The 12,418-nt window shown below is 48.1% G+C and overlaps 2 protein-coding genes across 2 annotated transcripts; both read right to left on the minus strand.

Moving 5' to 3' along the window:
• Positions 1 to 2,030: 2,030 nt before the first annotated feature.
• Positions 2,031 to 3,047, minus strand: LOC310815355 (odorant receptor 131-2-like; the record flags this gene model as incomplete). Its single annotated transcript, XM_083685091.1, has 1 exon — positions 2,031 to 3,047. One exon carries the CDS (start codon positions 3,045 to 3,047, stop codon positions 2,031 to 2,033), a length of 1,017 nt encoding a protein of 338 aa, XP_083541217.1.
• A 7,933-nt stretch (positions 3,048 to 10,980) lies between these two features.
• LOC310815356 (odorant receptor 131-2-like) lies at positions 10,981 to 12,000 on the minus strand (the record flags this gene model as incomplete). The annotated part of the gene is made up of 1 exon (XM_083685092.1): positions 10,981 to 12,000. The coding sequence occupies one exon, from the start codon at positions 11,998 to 12,000 to the stop codon at positions 10,981 to 10,983; it is 1,020 nt and encodes a 339-aa protein (XP_083541218.1).
• Between the last annotated feature and the right edge of the window lie 418 nt (positions 12,001 to 12,418).

The raw sequence follows: 12,418 nt of genomic DNA on the forward strand, positions 1-12,418 counted from the left end.
CATAGTCAATATACCGAAGCTGTATAAACGAAATCAAATCAACCTTCAAAACAGCCATTATTAACATAGGACCCCAGAACTGAATCAAACAGAGTAACTGGTTGGCATGGAGTATCACTGTCCTCAGACCCTTATTGCTGGACTCATTGTTGTCCGATGAGAAAGCCCTGGGAGCCACCATGATTTTCACATAGGTGACGGCTATGACCAGAAACATGACCAGGAAGGACAGCTGAGCGACAGCAGAACGCAGGTGACCTTGCCAGGGCAGCAAGACCATCACCTCCCTACTGCACACCATGGGGGAAGTGTAGAAATGTAGACTGGCAGAGGTAATAACAACACACAGCATAACAAGCTGGTATATGGTGCTGAGAGCCTGGATGAGGAGGATGCAGTGCATGGCCCTAACTGGGGTGGAGAGCTCACTGTGACGCAGGGGCATGCAGATGGCAACATAGCGCTCTAGGCTCATGGCTGTCAATGTTAGGGGAGTCAAAAAATGATTTTTTTTAAATACTATTTGAAGCCTCCAGTAATTTCATTTGCGCCACTCTTCTAATATACCACTTAGGATAAAAGGGTCTTTTGGATCAAATGATTTGCTAAATGACTTAAATGTAAAAAGAAAAATGTAAATGTGTAAATACGCAGGCCAGATTTGGCTCCTGTTACTGCTGACTGGGGAGAATCACCTTATCTTCCACTACCGGTAATCTGTCACTAATCAGTCTAGTTCCTTGCTGCTGGATTTCAACCAGTGTGTTTGAAGCACTAATGACCTGCTGGTGTATCTCCAGGCACACACATTCATGACAGAGATAAGCACACTAGTATATGTTGCTTGTGCAAAACAGCACAGAGGTTAGCAAAAAATAGCCACAAACGCATTATACTCTACAGCATGATTTTTATGGTACTGTGTCTATAATAATGTTTTTGAGAAACAAGTGATTATTTAAAATAATGGGAGTGTATTACTTGCCATGAAATGGCTACATGTACAGTAGCTGCAGTATTTGAACATACCATTTGATTAGATAGATAGATAGATAGATAGATAGATAGATCGATAGATAGATACTTTATTGATCCCCGATGGGAAATGAAGGCGTTACAGCAGCCCACATCACAAACAACAACAACAACAAAATAAAGTGACAATAGAATAATAGAATAACATAAAATAGAAATCTGAACATTATATGCAGTAAGAACAGTCCAGTATGATTTAACAACCCCCAGCCTGACACTGATCACTCTGATCGAGCCAGCTGGAGGAGGAGTTGTACAGTCTAATTGCGGCAGGCAGGGAGAAAAGATCTCCTATAGTGCTGCCAACCTTATCTAAATGGGAGTGAGCTCTGTGTAGCAGGTAGATGATGGCATCATCCCCACAAATGTCTGCCTGTAGGCAAACTGCAGGGGGTCCAAGGATGTCTTCACCAGGGGCCTCACGTGTGCTAGCACCAGTCTGTTCATTATGTTCCATCCAGTCTATTAAACATATTCCAGCTGTTTTGGGAAACTTTGCTCACTGTTTTGCTCAAGCAAAATGGGGCCCTCTAAGTCATATACAAACTAACACTGTAGTACTGTCCCAGTCAAGCATATCATAAACATAGGCCACTACAACATACAATACACTTGTGTTTAAAGCATCACATGTCCAGAAGAAGACAGAGGCGATTAAAGCTCTTTTACAGATTTTATTTTTATGGGTCACAGGACCATGACAAGATAGTACAGTCATACTGTAGTTGAAAATGAATGGAACAGTGTCCACATTTCACTCAATATGATAAGTCATTGCAGTTAATGCACACCTCAAGCAGGACACACATTTTTGTGAGCAAATAATGAAAACATAATTTTCATGAACAAACTGTATGCTAGAAAAACAACTGGGGTCTGCAAATTGATTTGCAGGTTGTAATTCATTGACACCGCTGGTGGACTATAATCATGACAAAATGCCAAACACTGATGCATCTTCATCCTCTTTAAGAGTTATATATTCTCAGTAAACACTATGTTAAACATGTCCCAGCATGCACCTTACCAGTGTGCAATTTTTTTTGTTTCCCTTTGCGATTGGCTTTTTCTTTTTTAAACAGAAACTGAAAGACTTTCTCAGAATACCCAAACAGAACATAGTTTCTCAGAACCACTGCAAAATCTTTATCCCTCACACCATACACAAGAGGACTCAGACATCGAGGGGCAAGCATGAATACAATATAGTTGAAGTACTGAATCTGTACAAATGCATACAAATCAATTTTTATAATTACTGTTTCTATCATGGGGCACCAAAACTGGGTCAAGCAGAGGAGTAACTGGATGGCATGGAGTATCACTGTCCTCTGACCCTTATTGCTGGACTTCTTCCTGTCTGATGAGAAAGCCCTGGCAGCCACCATGATCTTCACATAGGTGACGGCTATGACCAGAGACATGACCAGGAAGCATATCTGAAAAACTGCTGAGCGCATATGTTTTTGCCAGGGTAACAAGTCAGTCTGCTCTATACTGCACACCATGGGGGAAGTGTAGAAACGTAGACTGGCAGAGGCGAAGACAACACACAGCATAACAAGCTGGTATATGGTGCTGAGAGCCTGGATGAGGAGGATGCAGCGCATGGCCCTAACTGGGGTGGAGAGCTCACTGTGACGCAGGGGCATGCAGATGGCAACATAGCGCTCTAGGCTCATGGCTGTCAGTGTTAGGGGAGTGGCGAAGGTCAGGTTTCCAGCCATCACACACAGACACAAACACAGACCGCCTGGTATTGGTAACCTGGGGAAGGTCATTAGTAGCAATGCATCAGTCAAAGCCAGATACAGACTGTCACAGATTAGTGTGTGTGCGAAGAAGATGTATCGTGTGGTGGTGTAGAAGGCCTCCTTTTTAAAGAAGGTGAAGATCATGAGAAAGTTTATGTAGAGGAATATGCCAATCAACACCTGTACTAGTACCGTTTTTTCACCCATGGGTCTCAGCTGTTGCACAGTAGGAAGATTAAGGCCCTGGCTTGTATTCATGATGGTGTTATCCTGTTTGAAAGAAGAAATGAGATCAATGTAAAATAATGTTGTATAAGAATATCAGGAAAGGTTGTCAGTGATATTAATTAAAACTACACAGCCTATTTCTTTAAACCATTTATAAGTACCACCTATAAAGGCAATATCAGCAATTATAAGGTATAAGTGTTTCACAAAGCAATATAATAATATAATCAACTTATAAGCATAGTATGCCAGCGGAACCTAAATTGAAAAAGAAAGTTCTTCTTACTTAAAACATTCAATATTGATTAACCAATAATAACTATTTTTTAACTCAGTGTGGCATGTTTTTCTCTATATTGATGTGAAGAACAACCTTTACTGAGCAGCACAAAAGTGGTCATCCTTTGTACTTGTACTCTGCACAATGACAATAAAGTTGAATCTAATCATCTAATCTAATCTAATATTATTGTATGATTATTGTATGTAATCATTCAAAATCCATAGATCAACAATTAAGTTTTATCTCAGCGTTGTATGTTTTTCTCTATGTTATTGTGGAGAACTAACTTTGCTCAGCCTCCTCCTGTCCCTTGTTTGGACAGCAGCACCAAAGTGCTCATCCTATATACTGTATTATTGCACAATCAACAATAAGCCAAGCTCTCCAAGGGCTATGGGGTGGAGTTACATCATCTAAAGACATTCTGTATGAACAAACACTCACCTCTACAGTATGTACTGTGTATGCCTACAGGACATACTGTACTGTATGCTGGAAAATCGAGGGCATCCCTAAATCAGTTTGCAGACAGGAAATGATTGACATCCCTTTACAAAATAAATAACCATTACAAAATTCTGAATCTGACTTCTCCAACACTGACGCATCTTGATCTTCTTCAAGAGCACTTACAAGTTACAGAACATATTTTCTATAAACATTATGTTAAACATGGCCCAGGATGTACCTTACTGGCATGTATGGTGTTTTCTTTTCTTTTGAGACTGGATTTTCTCAGAATAACCAAACAGAGCATACTTTCTCAGAACCACTGCAAAATCTTTATCCCTCACACCATACACAAGTGGACTCAAACATCGAGGGACAATAATGAATACATGTGGGGGGACATGCATCGTTCGGCCTGTAGAGGGAGCTACAGGACCGTGGCCGGGGTTGTGTCGGCGAGACTTTTGTTGCACACCTGCTGCGAATTAAGTCTCGTCGGCGAATGTTTAAGATGTGTGTGCTTCTGCCATTTCGGGAGGCGAGGAGAGCTGGGAACGGCAAGACGAGAGAGAGAGACTATCTGACGAGGCTGGAAAGCCCCAAACAGTGTGACTACGAACTTTATGAATAAACGGGAGAGATTCCCTTACCGTAACGCTGCATCTGCCTCTGTGTATAAACGGACATTGTTACAATTGGCGCCCAACCTGGGACACAGAGTAAAGGCGGAAGATGGAGACGCTAACAGCAGCAATATCGAGGATAACGCTCGTCCTCGAGCAACAGACGGCCCTGCAGCAGACCCAGCAGGCGACGCTGGAGGAGCTGACGGCGGCGAGGGTCGCGGACAGTGCCCTCCTCCAAGACTTCACCAGGGCCGGCGGGCCGGCGCCGGGGACCGGAGGACGACCCAGAGGCGTTCCTCGCGGTGTTCGAGGGGACGGCAAGGATCTCGGGGTGGCCGGTCCGAGAGTGGGCCTACCATCTGCTGCCCCTCCTGTCAGGGGAGGCGCAGCTCGCAGCCCACAGTTTGCCGGCGGCCGCCCAACGGGATTACACGTCCCTGGCCCGGGCGATTCGGGACCGCCTGGGCCTGACACCGGAGGAACACCGGCGCCGGTTTCGGGCCCTGACATTGGAGGAGGGGTGCCGGCCCTTCACCTTCGCCCAGCGGCTGGGGGACAGCGCATGGCGGTGGCTGGACCCCGAGAACAACTCGGCGGTGGAGGTCGGGAACCGGGTGGTAATGGAGCAGTTCATCGCGGGGCTCCCGGCCCGTACCGCCGCCTGGGTCCAGTACCACCACCCCCAGGACCTCCAGACCGCCGTCGGACAGGCCGAGGACCATCTCTCCCTCCCACCGCGGGGGCCACAACGACCAACCCCGGCCCCGCGGCAAGGGGGGGGGGGCCAACACCCAGGAGGAGCCGGGGGAGCCGAAGGAGAGAGGCCGGCGCCCGCCCCGAGGACGAGATGGCAGGGGCGCACCTATCCGGAACCGAGCCCGGCCCCACAGGGAGCACCTCGAGCGACAGGGGGGGTGTGTTGGCGGTGCGGACGGCCGGGCCACGTGCAGGCCGAGTGTCGGGCGATGGACGTGGGACAGGTCGTCCGCATCGGCGACATACCGGGCCCTCCCCCCGGACCAGGAGCGGCGTATCGTATTCCGGTAAGGATACAACATGATACGCACCAGGCATTCTTGGATTCGGGCTGCATGCAGTCCATGATCCAGGAGCGCCTGGTTCGGCCGGGGGCATTGTTGAAGGCATCGAGGGTGCGGGTGAGGTGTGTGCATGGGGACATTCACGAATATCCGGTGGTCGCTATCGAAATTCATTTTGAGGGGAAAAACCATAGTGTACAGGCGGCGGTTAGCCCACGCCTCACGCATCCCCTGATTCTAGGTGTGGATTGGGAGGGGTTTCCTCAAGCGGTAAAGAGGGCTACCGGGATGCGTGCACGACAGCTAGGGAGGTGTGTGGCGTGTAATGTGCTCTGTGCCGAGGCGGCGCCTCGTGACACTGCCGGGGAGCCGGAGCCGGCGGGGGCGCCTCACCCCGAGACTTCCCCGCCGAACTATCCGCTGCTAGGCGACTTCCCCCTCGAGCAGTCTCGTGACGAGACCCTAAGATCAGCCTTTGACCAAGTGATAGCAATTGATGGTACTTTGATACGGCCAGACACGGTGCGCGCCCACCCCTATTTTGCGATTATCAGCGACAGGTTATATCGAGTAAGTCGTGACTCACATAGTCAGGAGGAAGTAACCCAGTTGCTGGTTCCCCGCAGCCGCCGCGAAATGGTCTTCCAGGCGGCTCATTTCAACCCCATGGCGGGCCATCTAGGGTATGACAAAACACTGCACCGTATAATGGCTCGATTTTATTGGCCGGGGATTCGGGCAGAGGTGCGTAGGTGGTGCGCTTCCTGTCGGGAATGTCAGTTAGTAAATCCCCCGGCCATTCCACGGGCCCCCTTGCGGCCCTTACCATTGGTCGAGAACCCGTTCGACCGCATTGCGATGGATATTATCGGGCCATTTGACCGGAGCACACAGGGTTATCGATTTGTGTTGGTCTTGATAGATTACGCCACCCGATACCCCGAGGCAATACCTCTGCGCAATATCTCTGCCAGGAGTGTAGCGCAAGCATTGTTTCAAGTCATCTCCCGCGTGGGAATCCCGAAAGAGATTCTCACCGATCAGGGCACTAATTTTATGTCACGCACCCTCAAGGAACTGTATGGCTTGTTGAACATCAAGGCGATTCGAACCAGTGTTTACCACCCGGCCACTGACGGCCTTTGTGAGCGGTTCAATCGGACCTTGAAGTCAATGATCCGGAAGTTTGTCCACGAGGATAGTCGGAATTGGCATAAATGGCTAGATCCCCTGTTGTTTGCGGTGCGGGAAGTTCCCCAAGCTTCCACCGGGTTTTCCCCGTTTGAATTACTCTACGGGCGTAAGCCCCGGGGTGTCCTAGACCTGCTTAAAGAAAATTGGGAGGAAGGGTCTAGCGACAGTAAGAGTGAGATCCAGTACGTCCTCGACTTGCGCACAAAGCTCCACGCCCTAGGGGCTATCTCACGTGAGCATTTGCTGCAAGCCCAGGAGCGTCAGAAACGCCTGTATGACAGGGGGACTACCCTACGAGAGTTTACACCGGGAGACAAGGTGCTCGTACTGTTACCCACCTCCAGCACGAAATTACTCGCGAAGTGGCAAGGGCCGTTTGTGGTCACACGTCGCATGGGGGACGTGGATTATGAGGTTATACGCTCGGACCGGGGGGATAGCTTGCAGGTGTATCACGTCAATCTCCTAAAAAAATGGAACGACGTGGTCACTGTTGCTCTGGCTACGATAGTTCCAGAGAGAGAGGAGTTCGGTCCGGAAGTCCCAAAATCGAAAGGTAGCACTCCGGTCGATATTGATAACCATCTCTCTGCTAGCCAGGCCGCGGACGTTGCAGATTTGCAGCTTAAGTTCGCCGACGTGTTCTCTCCCCTGCCCGGTCGGACTACGCTCATCGACCACCATATAGAAACGCAGCTGGGTTTAACGGTGCGCACGCGTCCCTATAGGTTGCCGGTGCACAAACGAGACGTTGTGTGCCGGGAGTTGGAAGCCATGCTGGAGCTGGGTGTGGTCGAGGAGTCCTGCAGTGATTGGCGTAGCCCCATCGTGCTTGTCAACAAGCCAGATGGGGCTATACGGTTCTGTGTGGATTATAGACGGGTTAATGCGGTCTCCAAATTCGATGCATATCCGATGCTCCGGGTCGACGAGCTCTTGGACCGGCTTGGTACGGCCAGGTACTTCACGACATTGGATTGCACGAAGGGATACTGGCAGATTCCACTCTCGCCGGTGTCCCGGGAGAAAACGGCATTCTCCACTCCGCTCGGGTTATTCCAGTTCACCGTGCTCCCTTTCGGGTTGTTCGGAGCCCCAGCCACTTTTCAGCGCCTCATGGACCGTATTCTGCGGCCGCACGCCGCCTATGCTGCGGCCTACCTAGATGACATTGTCATTCACAGTGACACTTGGCCGCAGCATGTGCGGAGTGTGGCTGCTGTTCTGCGGTCCCTGAGGCAGGCGGGGCTGACGGCCAACCCGAAAAAGTGCGTGATCGGGCGGAGGGAGATCCGGTATCTGGGGTACCACTTGGGACGGGGGGAGGTGCGACCGCAGATTGAAAAGACTGCGGCCATCGCCGCCTCTCCCCGGCCCAAGACAAAGAAGGAGGTGAGGGCCTTCCTGGGGCTGGCGGGATATTACCGACAGTTCGTACCAGGGTTTTCCGAGCTGGCCAGTCCCTTGACGGACCTCACCCGGAAGGGTGCCCCGGATCCGGTCCAATGGTCGGGCCAGTGCCAGGGGTCGTTCGAGGCCCTTAAGGGGGCTCTTTGTGGAGAAACGGTCCTGTATGCGCCTGATTTTAACCTCCCTTTCTCCCTACAGACAGACGCGTCGGATAGAGGGCTGGGAGCAGTACTGACCCAGCGCGTGGAGGGGGCCGACCGACTGGTGCTGTACCTGAGCCGCAAGCTGTCGGAGAGGGAGGGCCGGTACAGCACCGTGGAGAAGGAGTGCCTGGCCATCAAGTGGGCGGTCGGCACCCTCCGCTACTACCTGCTGGATCGCGCCTTCACCCTCTATTCCGACCATGCCCCCCTCCAGTGGCTCCACCGCATGAAGGATGTAAACGCGAGGATCACCCGGTGGTACCTCGCGTTGCAGCCCTTCAACTTTTCCGTCGTGCACAGACCGGGGGCACAGATGGTCGTGGCAGACTTCCTCTCCCGTGCAGGGGGGGGGGGAGTAGGTCGTCGGCCGTCGGGTCCCCGGCCTGTGTCGGGCGGTGGGGGTATGTGGGGGGACATGCAGCGTTCGGCCTGTAGAGGGAGCTACAGGACCGTGGCCGGGGTTGTGTCGGCGAGACTTTTGTTGCACACCTGCTGCGAATTAAGTCTCGTCTGCGAATGTTTAAGATGTGTGTGCTTCTGCCATTTCGGGAGGCGAGGAGAGCTGGGAACAGCAAGACGAGAGAGAGAGAGACTATCTGACGAGGCTGGAAAGCCCCAAACAGTGTGACTACGAACTTTATGAATAAACGGGAGAGATTCCCTTACCGTAACGCTGCGTCTGCCTCTGTGTATAAACGGACATTGTTACAATACAACATAGTCAATATACCGAAGCTGTATAAACGAAATCAAATCAACCTTCAAAACAGCCATTATTAACATAGGACCCCAGAACTGAATCAAACAGAGTAACTGGTTGGCATGGAGTATCACTGTCCTCAGACCCTTATTGCTGGACTCATTGTTGTCCGATGAGAAAGCCCTGGGAGCCACCATGATTTTCACATAGGTGACGGCTATGACCACAAACATGACCAGGAAGGACAGCTGAGCGACAGCAGAACGCAGGTGACCTTGCCAGGGCAGCAAGACCATCACCTCCCTACTGCACACCATGGGGGGAGTGTAGAAATGTAGACTGGCAGAGGCAATAACAACACACAGCATAACAAGCTGGTATATGGTGCTGAGAGCCTGGATGAGGAGGATGCAGTGCATGGCCCTAACTGGGGTGGAGAGCTCACTGTGACGCAGGGGCATGCAGATGGCAACATAACGCTCTAGGCTCATGGCTGTCAATGTTAGGGGAGTCAAAAAAAGATTATTTTTTTTAACTATTTGAAGCCTCCAGTAATTTCATTGGCACCACTCTTCTAATATACCACTTAGGATAAAAGGGTCTTTTGGATCAAATGATTTGCTAAATGACTTAAATGTAAAAAGAAAAATGTAAATGTGTAAATACGCAGGCCAGATTTGGCACCTGTTACTGCTGACTTGGGAGAATCACCTTATGTTCCACTACTGGTAATCTGTCACTAATCAGTCTAGTTCCTTGCTGCTGGATTTCAACCAGTGTGTTTGAAGCACTAATGACCTGCTGGTGTTACTCCAGGCACACACATTCATGACAGAGATAAGCACACTAGTATATGTTGCTTGGTCAAAACAGCACAGAGGTTAGCAAAAAATAGCCAAAAACGCATTATACTCTACAGCATGATTTTTATGGTGCTGTGTCTATAATAATGTTTTTGAGAAACAAGTGTTATTTAAAATAATGGGAGTGTATTACTTGCCATGAAATGGCTACATGTACAGTAGCTGCAGTATTTGAACATACCATTTGATTAGATAGATAGATAGATAGATAGATAGATAGATAGATAGATAGATAGATAGATAGATACTTTATTGATCCCCGATGGGTAATTAAGGCGTTACAGCAGCCCACATCACAAACAACAACAACAACAAAATAAAGTGACAATAGAATAATAGAATAACATAAAATAGACATCTGAACATTATATGCAGTAAGAACAGTCCAGTATGATTTAACAACCCCCAGCCTGACTCTGATCACTCTGATCGAGCCAGCTGGAGGAGGAGTTGTACAGTCTAATTGCGGCAGGCAGGGAGAAAAGATCTCCTATAGTGCTGCCAACCTTATCTGAATGGGAGTGAGCTCTGTGTAGCAGGTAGATGATGGCATCTTCCCCACAAATGTCTGCCTGTAGGCAAACTGCAGGGGGTCCAAGGATGTCTTCACCAGGGGCCTCACGTGTGCTAGCACCAGTCTGTTCATTATGTTCCATCCAGTCTATTAAACATATTCCAGCTGTTTTGGAAAACTTTGCTCACTGTTTTGCTCAAGCAAAATGGGGCCCTGTAAGTCATATACAAACTAACACTGTAGTACTGTCCCAGTCAAGCATCTCATAAACATAGGCCACTACAACATACAATACACTTGTGTTTAAAGCATCACATGTCCAGAAGAAGACAGAGGCGATAAAAGCTCTTTTACAGATTTTATTTTTATGGGTCACAAGACCATGACAAGATAGTACAGTCATACTGTATTTGAAAATGAATGGAACAGTGTCCACATTTCACTCAATATGATAAGTCATTGCAGTTAATGCACACCTCAAGCAGGAAACATATTTCTGTGAAAAAATAATCAAAACATAATTTGCATGAACAAACTGTATGCTAGAAAAACAACTGTGGTCTGCAAATTGGTTTGCAGGTTGTAATTTATTGACACCGCTGGTGGACTATAATCATGACTAAATGCCAAACACTGATGCATCTTGATCCTCTTTAAGAGTTATATATTCTCAGTAAACACTATGTTAAACATGTCCCAGCATGCACCTTACCAGTGTGCAATTTTTTTTGTTTCCCTTTGCGATTGGCTTTTTCTTTTTTAAACAGAAACTGAAAGACTTTCTCAGAATACCCAAACAGAGCATAGTTTCTCAGAACCACTGCAAAATCTTTATCCCTCACACCATACACAAGAGGACTCAGACATCGAGGGGCAAGCATGAATACAAGATAGTTGAAGTACCGAATCTGTACATATGCATACAAATCAATTTTTATAATAACTGTTTCTATCATGGGGCACCAAAACTGGGTCAAGCAGAGGAGTAACTGGATGGCATGGAGTATCACTGTCCTCTGACTCTTATTGCTGGAGTGCTTCCTTTCCGATGAGAAAGCCCTGGCAGCCACCATGATCTTCACATAGGTGACGGCTATGACCAGAGACATGATCAGGAAGCATATCTGAAAAACTGCTGAGCGCACATGTTTTTGCCAGGGGAAGAAGTCAGTCTGCTCTATACTGCACACCATGGGGGAAGTGTAGAAACGTAGACTGGCAGATAAGAAGACAACACACAGCATAACAAGCTGGTATATGGTACTGAGAGCCTGGATGAGGAGGATGCAGTGCATGGCCCTTACTGGGGTGGAGAGCTCACTGTGACGCAGGGGCATGCAGATGGCAACATAGCGCTCTAGGCTCATGGCTGTCAGTGTTAGGGGAGTGGCGAAGGTCAGGTTTCCAGCCATCACACACAGACACAAACACAGACCACCTGGCATTGGTAACCTGGAGAAGGTCATTAGTAGCAATGCATCAGTCAAAGCCAGATACAGACTGTCACAGATTAGTGTGTGTGCGAAGAAGATGTATCGTGTGGTGGTGTAGAAGGCCTCCTTTTTAAAGACGGTGAAGATCATGAGAGAGTTTATGTAGAGGAATATGCCAATTAACACCTGTATTAGCACCGCTTTGTCACTCAGGGGTCTCAGCTGTTGCACAGTAGGAAGAACAAGGCCCAGGCTTGTATTCACCATGGTGTTTCCTGTTTTGAAAGAAGAAAGGAGATCAATGTAAAATAATGTTGTATAAGAATATCAGGAAGGTTGTCAAATAAAACCACACAGCCTATTTCTTTAAACCATTTCTAAGTAACACCTATGAAGGCAATATCAGCAATTATAAGGCATAAGTGTTTCACAAAGCAATATGATAATATAACCAACTTATAAGCATAGTATGCCAGCGGAACCTAAATTGAAAAGGAAAATAAGTTCTTCTTACTTTAAACATTCAATATTAGTTAACCAATAATAACTATTTTTTAACTCAGTGTTGCATGTTTTTTTTTATATTTATGTGGAGAACAACCTTTGCTGAGCAGCACAAAAGTGGTCATCCTTTGTATTATATTATTGTATGATTATTGCATGTAATCATTCAAAATCCATATAT

Source organism: Argentina silus (assembly GCF_951799395.1).
Source record: "Argentina silus genome assembly, chromosome: 14".
Lineage (NCBI taxonomy): Eukaryota > Metazoa > Chordata > Actinopteri > Argentiniformes > Argentinidae > Argentina > Argentina silus.